Raw genomic sequence first — 14,686 nt, 5'->3', positions numbered from 1 at the left:
ATTACATTAATTTTCCTTTTCCCTCTCTGTTCTCCCTATTTCTTACTGCATGTATCACTTCTATACCTTTTATTTTCAAGATCAGCAGTGTTCAGTTATTAAGCAAAAGAAAATGAACCCTGACTTTTAGGGCAATGGGCTTTTGCTTGTAGTTGGAAATAGAATTTGACAAGCATTTTTTAGTTGTTGATGAATGCAGTTACCTTATGTTGTCGGTACATTTGCAGGCCTGGAGTTCCTGTGACCATGCAGGCATTTTCTGAGGAAGACAGGAAACTGTGGATGGAAGCCTTGGATGGAAAAGAAGCTGTAAGCATAATTTTTAAAATACTCTTTTATAGTGTAATGGGAAATTCTCTCACCCTCTGCTTTCTGATCCCATTTATACTTTAATAAACTGGCATTATGTAGTTTGTAAAATGATAGATTCAATGAATAAAGGATAAAAGTGAAATAAAACTCGGGAGAGATGAGTAACTTGGTAAAGCTCAGTGTAGATAACTGCTAATGCTGATATGAGAATTTTTTCGTTGTAATGACAGCATCAATTTTTATAAATGGTTTCCCATCCCAATGATAATATTGGTGTTGTAGAAAATGTCTAGTATAAGCATGTTCAATCAGTCTTATGCTGACATGCTGCATTCCAGTGGCAAAAGTGTGTTACATGATGTTATTATTTTATTTTTTAAAATCAGATCAAAAAGTTCTTGTCAATGGGGCTGAGGTTGTACGTGAATTTGCTTAATTTCTGTCTCTCATCAGGAAACAGGTCTGAAACGTTGAATTGAAACACACTATTTATTCTTACAATGATAAATAATGGTCTTGTGTGCCAGAAATGATGGGGTTTTCTAGACAATGACACAGTCACGTGTCTGCCCCAGTAGCTGTTTGATTGAGCTCATTGTTACGCTGATCTGGTTTCATTTGCAGAGGTGTTCATTACCATGACATGTTGGCTGAGCTGGACTCCCCAGTAAGTTGAAAACTTCTGGGAAACCCAAACTGGAACATAAGTCCCAGGAATCATCACATTCTTAATAATTTGAATGACCTTGAAACAGTGGGAATTTAACCTGCAGGGAAACACAGGAACATGGAGCACATAAATCCCAGTTACCTGGCTACAGCAGTGCAGTGGCTGTAGCTGATGTTGTTCTGAGGGAGCCCAGACCTCTGGTCCTGCTGTTAGAGCTGCTGGTGGTGCTGTGTTCTGGCTGTAATCAGTTGTATCTGTGCCTACTGAGCATTAAGATTGAGAGTATCTTCTTTTTCTGGTTTCATGAAAGTCTTTAAAATAATTTGTCTTTTTTACTCTTTTTGTGTTAGCTGCTCATCAACGTGAATAGAACGAATGCAAAACAAGAGGGAAGTAAGTATTTGAATTAGCATTAAGGCTGATTTTGTTAATATTTTAAAATTGAGAAAGGCAAAGATATTTTTTTTCACCTCTGAAACTTTTCCCCCTTAATTATTTCGCTTTTAAATCTTGAGTTTTGAATATTACTTGTATTTTTTTATTACAAGTAATTAATTAACTTTGTAATTAATGGATTTTCATACTAACTCAGTACATATTGTATAGGACTGGACATAAGCTGGAGAAAAAGTCTGATTGTTTTTGCCAATATACTTAATGCCTGAAATTGATTCAAGAGTGAATTTGTATGTAAGTGCATCACAATTTCTTAATGTGAACTGTGTGTACATTTCTGTTAGAATGTGAAGGTATGGTTTTAAAAGCAGTTGCAGCTGAAGATCAAGATCAGCAAAAAAGCTGAATTTGTGCATTTAAAATATAAACCAAAATATGGAAGTATAAGAGATGGCTTTCTTTACACAACGTTAGCTTTCTTCTGTTGGTTAAGTGTAAGACTGAAAACAGGTATCCTTCTTTGATTATGAGGCAATTTATGCTTGCTTTTTAAAAAACTTGAAATTGCTGATTCAAGCTAGATCCTGGTGTTATTCATAGGAATTTTTCCTCGAATTTGTCTTTTCATGTTGCAAGACCAGGTCCCCAGGAGCAAGTAGGCCAGATGTTTGGGGGAAGGGCAGTTTTGCAACATAAGCTTTTAAATGAAGTTTTGATGTGATGAAAAAGAGTAAGATAGGAACAACAAAGGAATGCTGGAGCTCAGCTGTTGTCCTGTTCATGCATCTGCTTTCATGTAGTCAGATCATTAACTGCTGTGAAATGATATACATGTGTCCTGTATCTTTAGTGTGGGAATTTCTTTGGCTGAGGGTAGGACTCAGTAAAAGCCCTGCTGTTGATAATTATGTTTTTTCATCATAAGTACTTCCTTGTCCCATTTGGTGAACTCTCTCAGATGTTGTCGATGTTGCAGTAAGTACTGTTAAATTCCATCTTGCATCTGCCAACATGTGTAACTAATCAGAGATCCCATTCTTCAAAGGATGCTGCTGTGAACACATTCACTGAAGCCACTATCACCAGAACAAGCCTTTACTTCAGCTAGGCAGGCTTGTGAAGGAGAAAAGCAGAATTTGTCTGTAAAAAGTGATGTATTCTTCCAATTTCAGAATATTTATTGTTTTGCCTCAAAAGTACTAGCTTTATGATTAAGTCCAGCCATATTTTCAGTGAAAGACACAATTGTAATGGTGCTTTTAAACTGTTCAACCCTTTTTATTTTTTTAGGTGCACAGTTGGATAAGATAGGGTTCACCATCATCAAAAAGTGCATCAGTGCTGTTGAAACACGAGGTAATGATCAACCCAACCTGTTTCTGAAGAGGTTTCTTGAGCTGGTCTGCTCAAGAAGGTGGTAAATTCTCCTGTAGATCTCTGGAAAAGACTTCACCATGGAAGACATTTCACTGTTTACATTGACCAAGACCGGAGTCTGTCCAGTCTGTCCTTTTGTGCATGGCTTTCTTTCAAGAAATGTGTTTGCCAGAAGTGTTCACGAGTGGGGAATATCACCTGTCTTGACAAAGGGAGCCAGTTTTTGTGCACAAAAGCTAAGAGAAACCTGTTGTGTTTTGTAGGCATTGCCTGCACCTTTGCTTTTCTGTTGAAACAGTAATTTATTTCAGTGTTTCATTTCTGAACAGGCAGATGATTAACAAAAAAGTGTTGAAGTACTTTTCATGGAGTTAGTTTCACCCCAGGGACAAAGATACTGTCAGGGTTTATTGTTGCATATACTCATTGTTGTACTTCCAGAATTGGAGATGGAGGAGAGTAGTGTGCAGACAGTTTTCAAGAGGTATTTGGGATTGATTTTGGAGAGGCTCTGCTGAAGTGTGTGCAGACCAGCCACTCTGAGGCTCACTGCATTGTACATGGCATTGTGTGGAGAACCAGCTTGTTTGGTTGTGGTTTTAAAAAAAGGAAGTGAAGGTGTGAAAGTAGGTAAGGTTACAATATGTTTCTCAGTTTGTTAAAAGAGATGTTGTAATTTCTCTGTGCATTTTTGTTTTCTCCTAAATTGTTGACTTCCCCCCTACTCCCGAAGTGGACACTTAGAATTTTTCACAAACTGGATCTTTTTTTTTTTTTTTTGGAGGTCTGGCATTGCACAGGGCAGAATACTTACATCTTTCTGTGTATTGCAGTCCAGCTTAAATAAGATGAACAGAAGAGCAGGTTCGTGCTTGCTGTCAGTGCAGCATCTTACTGAAAAACAGTGTCTTCTAAGCATATACTTACTATACAATATTATTAGGAACACAAGCAGCCTTTGTGGTACATAAAGTTTTGCATTTAAACAGCAAGAAGTATCTGAAGTCCTTTTTCTCTTAGACCTTTTTGTATCAGTCCTGTCTGATGCATTAAAGATGTTATTCCAGATTAGGCCATATTCTATCTGGTGTTATTTTTGTTCATTCTGTTCTTTTGAATATTTTTGCAGATAAGTTTGTCTGTCTCATCACTTTAAAATTTCAGTTACTGGCATTTAAAATCTGAATATTTGAGCTGGGAAACATTGCAGATAAAGCTGGCGTCCCACAGATAAGTTGTCTTCACTGCAAAACCCTGTCTCAATATAGTCTGGATTTTCTCTTTACAGTGAATGAAGCAGATTTAATAAAAAGGATGGCATGTGTTCATGTAATGAAAGGCTAGTTTTGGCCTGTAGTACAGTTACAGGCTACCTTAAAATACCTCATGAATTCTCCTTACTATAAACAGTGTAGAGTATACTACAGTTTGTTTTGTTATTTATAAATGTGTTCAAATAGTTTTCTTTAAGTTGTGGGTTGATTATTTTTTTATTTTTCTGATACCCTACAAGAAAAGTGAAACAAGAACACAACCATGGAAAAAATGTGAACGCTTTCTTCATGAAATGACTATTTGGAAAAATGTTTTTTGTTGCCTTTTTTTTTCCCTCGGGGCGGTGGGTGAATAGGTTAAACTGAATGGAGGTTTAAGTTCACTCTGTCCTTTATGCTTTGATTTAGGGGCGTGTAAGAAAGTGCAAAGTATTTGTGTAACTCTCACTCTCCCCATAGTGGGGTCTTCCCTGAAACATACTTGGGAAAAAATTAACATTCCCCAAGTCTATGCAGACCTTGCACCTTTGCTGTCCTATGTATACAGCCTCTCTAAGATCTGCAGTCAATAGAGTGCTTTGTGGTAGTTACTACCAATGAAAAAGACTTGTGCCTATTAATTTTGTTTCAGAGAGTACTCATAAAAGAAAATAAACCAGTTTTCAATTAATATTTCTCATCCTGGGGTTCCAAGAATATATTGAGGTGAGGTACTGTTTTCCGGAAACTCAACAATCTACTTAGTTTGGTTTCAATCCACTTGATTTTTCCATTACATTTCAAGCAGTTGTCGATGATTTTCTGTTTACTGATTCTGAACTTAACAATAACTGCATTTAAAAAACAAAGCAAGTAAACAACTCCAAAACAAAACCAAAAACCTCTAAAGGACCTTCTGCTGATGTCTGCTGAGCTAAGCAACCAAGGGCCAGGAGACCATTCAGTCATTTGTCTCAAAGGAGTTTGGACAAATAGTTGTATGATGAAAAAAATCCATCTCTCAAGTGGCAGAATTTTCTACCTGTAGTTTTCCTTGAAAACCATTTTTACTTGGTTATTTTACTTTAATGATAACACATCAAAAGCAAGTTATATTCAGCAGGAGAAAACAGGACAGATGCTTCTTCAGAGACGGTGCTTGTGTGCCATGTTTTTATCTCTTTTAATCATAATGGGTGTGAGGTTGGCGTGGGTGGGAAGAGAGGACAGTCTAGTGTGGGTGGAAACTGAGAATAGTCTTGTCATGTCACAGCAGAAGTAGTCTGGTATTCAGAGAGAGAAGAGCATAACGGAGATATTGAACATAAATTTGTCAATGGCTGGATAATTTTTTTTCTCAGATACATTCCCTCTTATAAAGCCAGGAAGGGAATTATTTGCTCTGAATGAATAGAAGCACAAAAATCAGTGTTTTGGTTAAAATGCATGCGAGCTTCTGATTCAGCATTGCCTTACAAGAGATTGGCTGAGCTTCACTGGTAGGACATGCTGAGGCATCAGGATATGCATCCCATCTATCACATACTGAGCACCGTGCTGGTTGGATGTGCATCTGTGTTTTGTCTTGGAGAGAGCATTTTGGGATTCTCTTTGGAGTATTTAATTTATTATTCTCTCCTGAGAATAATAGAACGGGGTAGAAGTTTATAGAAACATCAAAGAGCTGCATGCTCCACTAGTAAAGGCTCTGGGCATGTTTTTGTGTGCAAGTAGCTGGTTGTACCTTCTGAGGGGATGTGATGGGTAAAGTTTGCCAGAGCAGTATTTGCCTTGAGTTTAGGACTAGCAGAGCTGCCAATCTGAGCTGCAGAGAGAGATGGCAGCATTGAGCTGCATGACCAGGCTGGCTGCTCCTCCGGCAGAAAGTACATGGTGAAGAGGGAGTAAAAAACCTTTGCAAGTGACATAAAACCCTCTGTCATTACCTTGAATTTAGAGTGTCACTTGTATGGCTGTTTCTGTGCCATGGATTTTGGTATAAAAATTTGTATTTGCAGCTATATTGCAAGTCTGTGTCAGCCTCATGTACAATGCCAGTCGCAAAATAAACTCACCTACACTGTACCTTGCTTACAATAATATAAATTACTATCTTGCTTTCAATACCTTATATTCCTAAGCATGCTTCACAAGCTGCGTCCCTGTGCCAAATTCTGTATCAGGCAGCCAAACATCTTGAGATAATGTAAATATGAAGGAAGTTGTGCTGCGGGGCTTTACCGTTCCAGGTTGCCAATAGTGGTTGAGCCGGCAGACACAGCGTCTGAACCCTTCAGCATTTCAGGCAGTGGTGAGCTATTCCTTGCAATGAGTCATCCTGTCAATTGTGTTCTGTAAATGCCAAGCGTTATCAGTGTTGGATGTGCTGAAGATCTGAAATGTGCAGATTAAATCAGAAGTAGGACTGTTTCAAACCAGGTTTGTATATTTTAAATAAAACATCATTTGAGGGTATGGTTAAAGGTATAATCTCAAACTATGTTAAAATATTAATGCCTCTTTGCACTCCTTGATGTCTGCTAGCAATTAGCTATGCTTTTTTCAGGTTGATGAATTTGAAACCGATCAATTATCTGATAATCTCTATCATAAACTCATGATTATTGCTGGAGGATTGTCATTGTTCAATAGTGCCATTTTCCAAAGACTTCTGCATTATCATGTCTGTTTTAATACTGAGGAATAGGTTTTGTGGTTTGACCTTGGTTGTTTCTAAGACTGTAAAGGTATGTTTGGGGTCAGCACAGTTGGTTCCCCCCAGTTTTAATGTCAGAAACACAGGAAATCACAAATCAACTTCTGAGATAAGCAAAAGCGGAGTGTGACAGTATTTCTTCAGCTTTTTTTTATCTTGCATATTATGCAGAGGGCTTGCTCTGTGGTACTGAAAGTAATAGAAGACATTGTATAAAAAAATGTGATGCATTTTGGCAGAGTTTGGTGTTAGTTTGGTCCAGAATTTTCCTGGACACCTCTGAGAAGTTTGAAACAAAACGATTTGCTACTCTGAGGAGAGATTTGTAGTGCATTCTTGTTTGGAGTGTATCAAGGACTATATTGTTGAAGTTTTTTTAGTGTCTTCAAGTGGTGTATAGTCTGCTGTCATACTTGTTTTAGGGATCATTGGAAACATTCTTTTCTGCACAGCTGAGCTGTGAGCATACTCCTAAGTTGTGTGTTTTGATGAGCACAGATAAAATAAAGGAGATCTGACTTATTCTGTTAGTTTGAGTCAGCTCTGAGCCTGGTATCTCGCTTAAGGCTCAGCACCCTCCCAGCAGCGCCTGCATCCTGGGGAGGAAAAAGGGCCAGTTTTACCCAGGGGGAGCAAGCAAGGGAAGGGGCAGCTGCAGCCCTGGGACAGAGGAAAGAGCAGTGCTGGCAGGGAGGAGTTCAGCAAGCTCCAGAATCTGGGATGGCCGAGGAGGCTGCAGACTGTGTGAGGAAGAGGAAGGCGTCAGAGAAGAGAGAGGAGATGCAGCAAGGCTAGGCAGGAGGAGGAGGAGGTAGAAAATGCCGAGTTCTCTCTACCATATTGAGAATTATTGCTGTGTATTATGGCTCTGTCTGACAGTAATTCATTAAAAGGCTAATGATTTTTGCATACTTCATCTAATATTTATTTGGGAAGAAACTTTTTCTCATATGACTGGTTTTAATTTTCCTTCTCGGTGTTGGAGCAGCTTGGTATTGAAGCTGGGAATTCTCCACAATTCTTCCTTTGTTGAAGGATATTTTGAATAAGAATACCACATAATCTGTTATTTAAAAAGATTTCCTTGGAGTAGGAACACAGCTATTTTGTGGCATTTCTACTCTTCCAGGCCAGTGTGATTATGAAGGTAGATTGTGTTTGTAGATGGCTGCTTATTATGAGGCCTCTCAAACATTTGTGTGCTGTAGTATTTTTCCTCCCACTCTCTAGGCTCTGGAACAATGCAGCAATACCTTATTTTGCCCGTTTTCTTCCCTGCCCCTTTTTTGCCTCCCAATTTTTCCAATTTATATTCACAATTTTACTTCCCTGGGGATAAAACTGGGTAATGCAATGGAAAGCAAAAGCAGGGGGAGAAAAGGGGTTGGGAAGTGAATGTATGTGAGATGATGGAAGGGCACAGAGGAATGCCAGGAAAGTGGTCCAGTGTCCATATAGTATGGGAGTAGGGGACTGAAAATACTCTGCTGGTTATGGCTCCTCTGTTCATTCCAAGAAAAACTGTTCAGTAGCTTTTGGTGGTGCCTCTGGATGTAACTCCTGTGTGGACCACAGTGGGTTGGAATGAGGCCTTGTATCTTAAATGGGGAGCATTTATAAACTTGAAAAAGTACTGATTTTGAAGACTAGAAATAGGTTTAGGTTTTTCTTCATGCAAAGTGATTTAGTCACTGCATTTTGCAGGGGAAAAAAGAAATGTTAAAGTTATTGAAGAAATCTTAATTTAGCATTTGTTTGTTCAGTTCCTGCATTATTTGAATGTGGATGTTAATGTACCCAAAATGCAATTGAAAATATTTGAAATTAGACAGTGTTTTATTTATTTATTTTCAAGTAAAGCTTTGTCCCTGTTTGCTTCTCCTCTCAGTTTCAGAAGTGGAATTGAGGTACATGAAATGTTTATCAAATATAACGTGAACTTACCTTAAAAACAGAGTAAGAAAAGGAGTCTTCATTTATAATGTTGTTCTTGGAACTGTTAATACTATGTAGTCTCTCTGTCTTTGAATATAATTTGTTGCCTGGGGCAAAAATTTTAATGCTAAATTTGACTGTGGTTGATCTCATGATTTTTTTTTTTTATTTTTTTTTTACATAATAGGTATAAATGACCAAGGATTGTACAGAGTTGTGGGGGTGAGTTCAAAGGTCCAGAGACTTCTGAGTTTGTTGATGGGTATGCCTCTATTTTACAAATATCTTTTCAATATTTTATTTCATGTTGTTTTACTGTCAATAGTTAGTTTTAAAAGCACCTTCCAGTAGTTTGCTCTAGTCCATGCAAATAATCACCACATCATTGTAAGCTTCCCTACTTTAGAAAGTCCTGGATTAGTTGGTATGAATAAATTAAGAACTGCTATGAGACATACGTAGGAGCAAAGATTGTGCTTTGTGCAAGGTTGATAGAAGTGGGATTAAAGCAGCCTAAGTTGAAGGATCTGATCAGAAAATTCAAAATACCAAAGTCAGGGATGTTTGAAGCTGGTTGCTTCATTGTTTGAAGTTTCCACCTTCCTTCTCCCATGTCTGGAGTGTACAAGTGTACATGCCCATGTGTCTGTAGTTAATCACTGTGCAAAATAAGACAGTTAGTTTAAGCCTAGTGTTAAAGAACTATTTGGTTTAAGAGGAGGGATATGATATATGTATTAATAATAACTGTGTGTCGAGGCAGGAGACAGATGGAGAAAGGATTTGGTTTAGTAAACTTAAACATCTTACGCTCTTTTATACCCAGTTAGCTAAAATAATTTGCAGAAAATTTTTTCTCCCTTTTCTTTCTGGAAATTTTGATGCATCTTTGATTCCAGTGACTGGAGTTGTCTTGCTACTCTGCTGTCCCTGGGGGAGGGAAAAAGAGAGAAATATTGGCACCTGGATGAGATCCCTCATCTCTCACCAAAGTAGTAGCCATGACTGCAAAATGTGCCATGTTCCCCCATTTCTTGTCCTGAGCACTGACAGTACATGCAGTCAGACAAGACCACTGGGATTAGTTCATTTTTATAGAGCTTCCAAACCTGTCACTTGACAGCAAAGGTCTGATTCTCAGGGATTCATTGGTATGCAAAGAAGCTTGTTTGCAGTTTGCACCAGGCTCTTCTCCAGAACCATGCATGCTCCATCTGTGCTGATAACACAGTGTTCTTTGGCACTGCAAACTGAAGGAAGCCAGAAAGTGAATTCATTTCATTACCCCAGACATTATGTGAATGACAAAGCGCTTTTATATTATATGCTGCTGTCAGTTCAGTGCCACCTGTAAGACTTTTTCTTTTCCTTCCTTTATTTTTTCAAACAGCCTGTCTCCTCAGAAATGATAAGACATCTTGAGACTTGAGGACCTGCATGTCATATCAATCTGTCATAATGACCTTGCTAAATATTAATTTATGATGTCTTACTTTAATCAATATTAACAGCACCCTGAAGTACTCCATTAGTAAACCTTTAAAGTATTACAGAAAAAAGGCTCTTTTTGGAAATACAAACTGGGATTAATAAAAATGACTGATCTATAACAGATTTTCATAGTTGTTTATGTGTGTTGGGGTTAGCCTCAGTAAGCAATAACCATCTTTAGCCATTGACCATGGGAAGAATGACGTGCTGTCACTCAGACAGCCTTGATTAAATGTGTTTGATATCACAAGATGCTTTTTAGTTTTGTTCTTGCTGGCTTAGCTTGGGCTTGCAGGTCTGGCAGGCAGATTTTCCTTGCTGCCATTATTGGTATCCAAATTAAATAGACTCAGGTTGCCAGTGACTCAGTAGCAGCTGGAAGAGTTTACTGGGGATTCCAGCATCTGCTTTTAGTTATTTTTTAAAATCAGGATCATTTTTTGTCTTTCCCAAGTTTCATATATTTAATTGACAAAGGAAGAATACAGTCGTATCAAGATGAGGCAAAATACTGTACAGGAAAAAGTTAGGGTGCAAGCAGGTGCTCTATTCTGATGATTTGTTGAAAGTGATCCTATCTCTGCTCTTTATCTATCTGTCCTCAGAGGAGAACAAAGAGGGTTCCTTTTTGATATACAGTGGTACAGAGAATTTAAAATGACTGATTAATCTTTAATCCTTTGTCTCTGGACATACTCTTAGATACCCTTTTATATGAAAGATTTTTCGGAATCATAAAAAAACTCATATTAACTTTCTGTATTTTAAAATGTTTGATAAGATTTCAAAGTATTTTAAGCTTCCTATCACTGACCATGAAGTTCACAGTTGGAAAGGCCTTGTGTGAAAAGAGTCTTCCAAATGGTAACCAGGGATGTAATTTTTTTTTTTTATATAGTTTTGTCTCTTTTTCAGATTATTTTCTGTAGAATTTTGGAAAGTAGACTGAGAGTTAAGAGAGTATGAGAATACCAACATATGCTTTTCTAGCACTATGAATGCATAGATTTTCAGCTGTAATGCAAAAATCTAGTGGAGCTAAGTCTCTGCAAAATAAGGCTTAGCAATCAAATATATTATTCTACTTAGGAAAAAAAAGTTAATTTTGCAATTGACTTAATCCATGAAGTTACCTGTAACTGGTATTGTGCTATTTTGCAGCAATAATCTTGTTTAAATTTAAAGGGAGGCATCTGGTGAGGAAAACACTTCCTGCCTTTTAAGGGAAAATGTTAAATTAATCAAATACCTCATTGTAAACAGGGATAGAAAGGTAGAACTTCCAATATGATGGAAATTTGTTACAAGCACTGCAGTGTGAGGTGTCAGGAGCCTCAGTTCTGGAAGTGCATCAGGGCCCAGTTCCTGTTTCATCGATGATCGGCATTACAGATCTGATGTGGCCGATTCCCTACACACTGTTCCATAGATTTTGTACAAGCCACTGCATGGATCAGCTTTCAGATGGACCATTGGCTGTGGGAAGGGACTGCTGAGCACTTGCAGTTTCTGCTGATGAGTTCAGGTTTGATTTCTGATGCTTTCTGGTGTGAAAAATACCAGATATTACATGTAGCAGGAAGCTTTCAGGTATTTCTGCCTTCCCAAAACTTGCAGGTTTCAAAACAATGGCATGGAGTTCCTTGCTAATTTCTGTACAATAGATGACAGTATACGTGCACATCTACAGTGGGCATATTGCATATGGAAGCAGAGAGTCTCCTCCTAACCCACTTAGTGAACTGGACAGTTTCTGTAAACTCTGGCTCCGTTATTGTCAGAAAGATTTGCATAAAATTTAGAGCTGATCTGTCAAAAGCTGTTCCTTAAACATGCACAGTTAGTTTTACAGGCATAAAGTTGCCCTTGAGTGCACTATAGCTGTTACATGAACAAGAAGCATGAAAAAAGCCAGAGTAATATTTCTTAAAATCTGGTTGAAGTTCCAGTTCTTACTGAAAAGGATGCTTGAAGTAGAGGGGGAGAATGGAGCAGGAATAGTGAAATCTATTGGGTGGTATGGCACAGAGAAAAGTAAAGCAAATGCCACACTAAAAAATGAAGAAAATGTCTTCAAATCTGGATGGCTTCTACAATCAAACCAGGGGTTTGTAGCAGGGCTGTTTTTTTTTTGCTTTTTGTTTTTTTTTTTTTTTCTCCAAGAGATAATGAAATGTTTCAACAATACTTTCTATTTTTTATTTTAAGAGGCTCGCTTAGGAATTCAGACGCCCGTTGTTTTCCTCCCAAAATTCATCAACAAATTTCAATGAACAGAGTGCATACTTTGAATGTAAAGGAGGTTGATGATTATGAAGCATCTATTTAAAAACTGGATATTACATGGTGATTTAGTAACAAAACCCCCATAGATTTTATAGCTTCTGATGGCAGTTTTTTATTTAATTAATTCTGGAGACAAATTTTCTTCTCAAAAAAGAGAATTTGAACATGGAAACAGCTAGCATGCTAAAAAGAAAAAAAAAATGAACCTTATATTTGAGAAATCCTGAGTATTTTGGGTGGTGGTTGGCTAGTAACAGTTTGCTAGAAAATGTTATCTGACCTGTATTTTAAAATGAGATTTAAATAATTGATATAATGAGGGAGAATATTCAGTTACAGAAATAATTGCTTGGCACAGCTTTTAGAACAAAATTATTTAGTCCTGGTAAAAGGACTGCACCTTTAATCAGGGATCCTAATTTGATTTTTTAAATGTGTCTGTCGTTTGTCTGACAAGCCAAGTAACAAATGAATTCTGAATTCTATGAACGGGTCCACACGTAATCTGCATCAGCCACTGCAGTGACTGCTGGAAACATGTAGCAGTAAATAATAACAGGAAAGTCAGCAAACACATAGGGCTAGGCTGGCCATATACATGTGCTCTCTTCTTGTGTCAGCTAGCTATGACTTCCTGTTTTGAGGCCAAAAGGGTTTTTTTGATTGCAAAATGTTCCAGTGTTCATGTTGTTTTCGATCTGTCAGAAAGTCTTCAACCTGATGGGTCAATCAGACAAACCTTTTGGTTTGGTCGGTCTTGTTCCGAGGCTCTACCAACTAACTTGGAGAAGGTGGGAGTTCTGTGGTCCTGACAAATGGTCAAGCAAACAAGTATTTCTTGTCCAGTGGCTAAAACTGATCCAGTAAGGCAAACATTCAGCAAAGACTCCTTTTCCTACTTTGGGAGCACCTCTTAAACATTCTCAAGCATTGCAGAGGGTCATGCTGCACTTCAACTGTTCTCATCAACAGTTTACAAGAAAAGCTGTGGAAAGAATTTATCACTTTAAATACGCAAGAAAAGAGTAAAAGATAAATTCTTCTTAGAGGGTCTTTTTTCCCTAAACTGTTTTTGTACATCTTTCTGTGTTTGTGAACATCTCTCTGTTTAATTAGAGGTGTGAAAATTTCAATTGCTATAGAGATCTTTTTACATGAGGATGGTTTTTAATCCTTCATTAAAGTAAAAAAAATCAGCAGTAAATAGTTTTAAAAACAAAATATGAAAATGGAATTTATAAAAAGATTTGGATATTTGGTCTCCTTCATATCAGTGAATAATAATAAAAAGGACGTTGTTTCTGTGCTCATGTGAGCAAACACTTAGTGTTGAAAGTCAATGTGTTGCTGTTCATGTAACTCATACTCATTTAGAATTCCCTTTTTTCATGTCCCTTTTCTCTTTCTGGTTATTTTCTAGATTCAAAAACCTGCAATGAAGTTGACCTGGAAAACTCTGTAGATTGGGAAGTGAAGACAATTACTAGTGCTATGAAGCAGTATCTGCGGTAAGGCTGTCTCTTGTTCATTTGGGTTTTTTTTAGACTATAAATTCATATTTTAGTTCTCCTATGCAGTATGTTAAGCTGCACTAGTTAGTTTTGCTATGTTTTGGAATAGGAGCTCATTTTGTACAAATATCATGTTTGTTACTTGTTTTGGGGGAAGCAAAATACTTCACCAACACTAATACTCATGTTCATATGAGACAAGCCCCCAAACATTTTGGTGTTAGACACAGAAGCATTTCATTGATGTTTCAGAAACCTAAAGTGTTACTAAACTTGCTGAGTATCATTACCGAAAGTTAGCTAAGATTGTTAAAATTTGTTTCCTTTTTGTGTTTGTGTGGTGGAATGAAAAGGGAGAAGGCTGTAAAATTTTTAATATTTTCCTCTTTTCCTTCTGACCTTTGCTCTGATGTTCTGTGTGGAACAGTAATAATATTTTGAGTGTCAAAAATTTTTAAATAAGAATTTAAAATATGTTTGCTATTCAAATGGCTTTGCCAAGTCCTAATAAAGCTATTTTACTAAATTGCCTAAGAACATAAAATGTCACACTTTTGTGCATCTCTTGTAGTGTAACATAAACACTGTACTTTTAATCTGCTATTTTTATTAAATATTATTACAACCACTATCAACAAGTGCTGCAGAAATATTGTAAGGATGCAATTCTTACATAGTGTAGAAAAGTATTAAAAAAAAAAGTATAAGTGTACACGGTAAAGTATTTCTCCCCTACAGT

General features: G+C 37.3%; 1 protein-coding gene across 2 annotated transcripts in view; it reads left to right on the top strand.

Annotated features, from left to right (window-relative positions):
* Nucleotides 1–14,686, top strand: part of ARHGAP10 (Rho GTPase activating protein 10) — a 138,567-nt gene that overhangs the window by 71,476 nt on the left and 52,405 nt on the right. Inside the window, exons 11-15 of one of the 2 annotated variants that reach the window (XM_064416691.1) lie at nucleotides 228–309; nucleotides 1,333–1,375; nucleotides 2,669–2,734; nucleotides 8,847–8,921; nucleotides 13,857–13,944. In XM_064416691.1, coding sequence (XP_064272761.1) covers nucleotides 228–309; nucleotides 1,333–1,375; nucleotides 2,669–2,734; nucleotides 8,847–8,921; nucleotides 13,857–13,944 — 354 coding nt within the window. The remainder of the gene's footprint in view (nucleotides 1–227; nucleotides 310–1,332; nucleotides 1,376–2,668; nucleotides 2,735–8,846; nucleotides 8,922–13,856; nucleotides 13,945–14,686) is intronic. The other variant, XM_064416692.1, reaches the window with a different exon arrangement.

Source organism: Passer domesticus, chromosome 4 (assembly GCF_036417665.1).
Source record: "Passer domesticus isolate bPasDom1 chromosome 4, bPasDom1.hap1, whole genome shotgun sequence".
Taxonomy (NCBI): domain Eukaryota; kingdom Metazoa; phylum Chordata; class Aves; order Passeriformes; family Passeridae; genus Passer; species Passer domesticus.
Note: the sequence above shows the minus strand (reverse complement) of the source record. Positions and strands in the feature narration are given on the sequence as shown.